The sequence below is a fragment of the Loxodonta africana genome, chromosome 10 (genome assembly GCF_030014295.1).
Source record: "Loxodonta africana isolate mLoxAfr1 chromosome 10, mLoxAfr1.hap2, whole genome shotgun sequence".
NCBI classification, from domain to species: domain Eukaryota; kingdom Metazoa; phylum Chordata; class Mammalia; order Proboscidea; family Elephantidae; genus Loxodonta; species Loxodonta africana.
The window spans coordinates 61474135-61476816 of NC_087351.1; the positions used below are offsets into that span (position 1 = coordinate 61474135).

A 2682-nucleotide genomic window follows, 5' to 3' on the forward strand; every position below is an offset into this window, starting at 1 on the left:
GCTCATTGTAATGAGTGAAATAATCATTAGTTTGTCTCAGGAAATATGCCACATGCTTCTGGGTATAGTAGGCATCTTACATGATGAAACATGTTATTCAAAGTATTAAAAAAAAAACTAGCGGAATAATGAAAAAGAAACAATTTGCACTGCTTTCTCCAAAACCAAAACTGTTGCCATCGAGTTGATTCCGTAGCATAGCAACCCTACAGGACAAAGTAGAACTGCCTCATAGTTTCCAAGGAGCGCCTGGTAGATTCGAACTGCCAACGTTTTGGTTAGCAGCCATCACACCTCACCACACCACCAGGGTTTCCGCTTTTTCCACAGGTATCCTTTTTTCTTCCCCCAAACTAAAACTAAAACCAAAACTGACAGTTACCAGAGTTCAGAATAAATACCTTTACATAACTGGGAGAAAATATGTTTCTCAAAGACAAATCCATTGAGGAAAGTGATAGTATATTTTTACAAGATTTTTTTATAACCAATTTATTATTCCATTCACATTAAAAGTCACAACTGAAAATTTTTTATTTTATATACAAAGAGCTAGAACATTGTCTCTCTTGTTGTGCAGGTGACTTGGATACGCCATTCAAGGAAGATTGCTTAGTCCAACTGGAAAAAAAAATGAAATGAATTATTTTAAAATTGCTTTAAAACCTCAACTTTATTCTCATAAATTGTGGTTCACTACAGAATGCTATTTAAACTGGAAACTTGACCCACCCAGCCTAGCTACCAAGGTCTAAGCAGTTCAAATAGTTACCTAACATCTACAACAAATTATTCCACAAACCTCAACATTTACATTTTAAACCTTGACTTCTCAGTGCTGGTATTCTCAGTTCTTCTTTCAAAGAAATATTCCCAATATAAAACATTAGTACACAAAATCATCTTACCAGAAATGCAGAGTAGTTTGGGGCTATTAAATACAGTGCTAATACTTTGGTACTCAATGTGTGCCAGTCATTATCCTAAAAGGTTCACAAATTAACACATTTAATCTTAATCTGAGAAACTAGAGACACCATGCTAGCAGGAAGGCCAGAGTCCGTTCTCTCATCTGTGACGTTACCTACCTCCCAGTGAGTTATGTGAACTCCTACCAAATATATACTAGTTAAGTATTTAACAGTGTAAGCTTATGATCTTTGTCTCTGCTGCAGCGATCTCATATTCCCAATTTATATACAGCCACACTATCCTAAACTTCTGGATCTTGTCTGATCTATAAAGCTAAGCAGGGTCAGGCCTGGTCAGTAAATGCAGCCCTGGTGGCACACTGGTTATGAGCTCGGCTCCTAACCAAAGGGTTGGCGGTTCCAATCCAACATACGCTCTTTGGAAACCCTATGGGGCAGTGCTACTCTTCTCTATAGGATCACTATGAGTTGGAATCGACTGCATGATTTTTGTTTTTGTATAATATGACAAAAAGCCATCCTTTTAACATTTAGACAGTATTCACTATCCTAAACGAAATTAAGTATGAACCAGAATACTGGCAATTTATCTCAAACAGCCATTAACGAATTAGTTTAAAAAAAAAAAAATCAGCTAGTACTGACTAGACTTTTAAGACTTGAGAAAGCTTTACATACACATTAACTTTTGCAAAAGGCTACCATTTCTTCAACACAGGCAGAATCTGACCCTTAAGTGCCTTGATCAAGTTCAGCAAACGCTTGAACAGGACACTAACATTTTAAGCCAGAGGTTACCAAATATTTGGCTGGAAAACGTCTACGTACTTATTTTTAAGGCCTTCACCAACACCTCCTCGATTCCATTAAGCTGACTGGAAAAAAACTAATCACTAGACCCTGAACAGTGACAACCGCCACTAAGGAGTAGCCTTGCTAACTAAAACACAGGGAACCGGAGTTGCTCGAACGCTCACGCTAAACAAATAAGGCTTTTCTCCATTCACAGAAAACATGAGCGAATGGCGTCCACCGACGCGTACCTTGATAAAGCCTATATCCTTCGCATACTGACGGAAACACTGGCGGCACATATTGAGGCCGTACTTCCGGATCAGACCGTGCCGGTTTGAGCACACGCGGCTGCAAAAAAAAGTTGGCGTTATACAAATTGCACGTATTACACTCAGAAGGCCACCACTCGTACTCCCGGTCTTCCCGGCTCCATCACAGGCCTGTAATGGCGGCTGTCGCAGCCCCGACTCGTCATGCACCACGCGCCGTCCGCAAGCGCCCACTACACTACATTTCACAGAACCCAGAGCCCCAAATTAATTCTTCCCCCGAACCCTTCTGTTTCTCACCAAGAGCGGGAACCTTGGCCGAATTTTCGCGGGTGACTCCAGTAGAGCTGCTGGTGACCCATCTTGCTTGGAAGAAAGCACCAAGGCAAAAGGAAAGAAATAGCGCACGCATGCGCTCTTCAAGTTTTTGGAACTCGGTTTACCCAAGATGCACTGCTGACATATAACGCGTGCGCAGCAGTGCTAACGCTGTTTCGCGAGTGAATTGAGCAGCTTGCAAACGTTCTAGGGCAGCACGGGTGGTGACGTCAGCGCAACTCAGCTTCTAAGGTTCGTCTAGCGCTGCACGCAATCGCCGGGCGCGGTGGCGCGCGCCTGTAGTCCCAGCTACTCGGGAGGCTGAGGCTGGAGGATCGCTTGAGTCCAGGAGTTCTGGGCTGTAGTGC

At 42.5% G+C, this 2682-nt stretch overlaps 1 protein-coding gene across 1 annotated transcript; it reads right to left on the minus strand.

The window, feature by feature from the left end:
- Positions 1-461: 461 nt before the first annotated feature.
- On the minus strand, positions 462-2432 carry RPS29 (ribosomal protein S29). The gene is made up of 3 exons (XM_003408529.4): positions 2297-2432; positions 1976-2075; positions 462-621 (listed from the first exon to the last, which is right to left on the minus strand). The coding sequence occupies exons 1-3, from the start codon at positions 2356-2358 to the stop codon at positions 613-615; spliced, it is 171 nt and encodes a 56-aa protein (XP_003408577.1). The 5' UTR covers positions 2359-2432; the 3' UTR covers positions 462-612.
- Positions 2433-2682: the final 250 nt, after the last annotated feature.

Excerpts from the sequence above, each read along its gene's own strand:
- RPS29 (XM_003408529.4), bottom strand. The coding sequence starts at position 2,358 with ATGGGTCACCAGCAGCTCTACTGGAGTCACCCGCGAAAATTCGGCCAA. Across the intron at positions 2,076-2,296 it reads GGCCAAGGTTCCCGCTCTTG|CCGCGTGTGCTCAAACCGGC; the intron begins GTGAGAAACAGA and ends TTTTTTTTGCAG.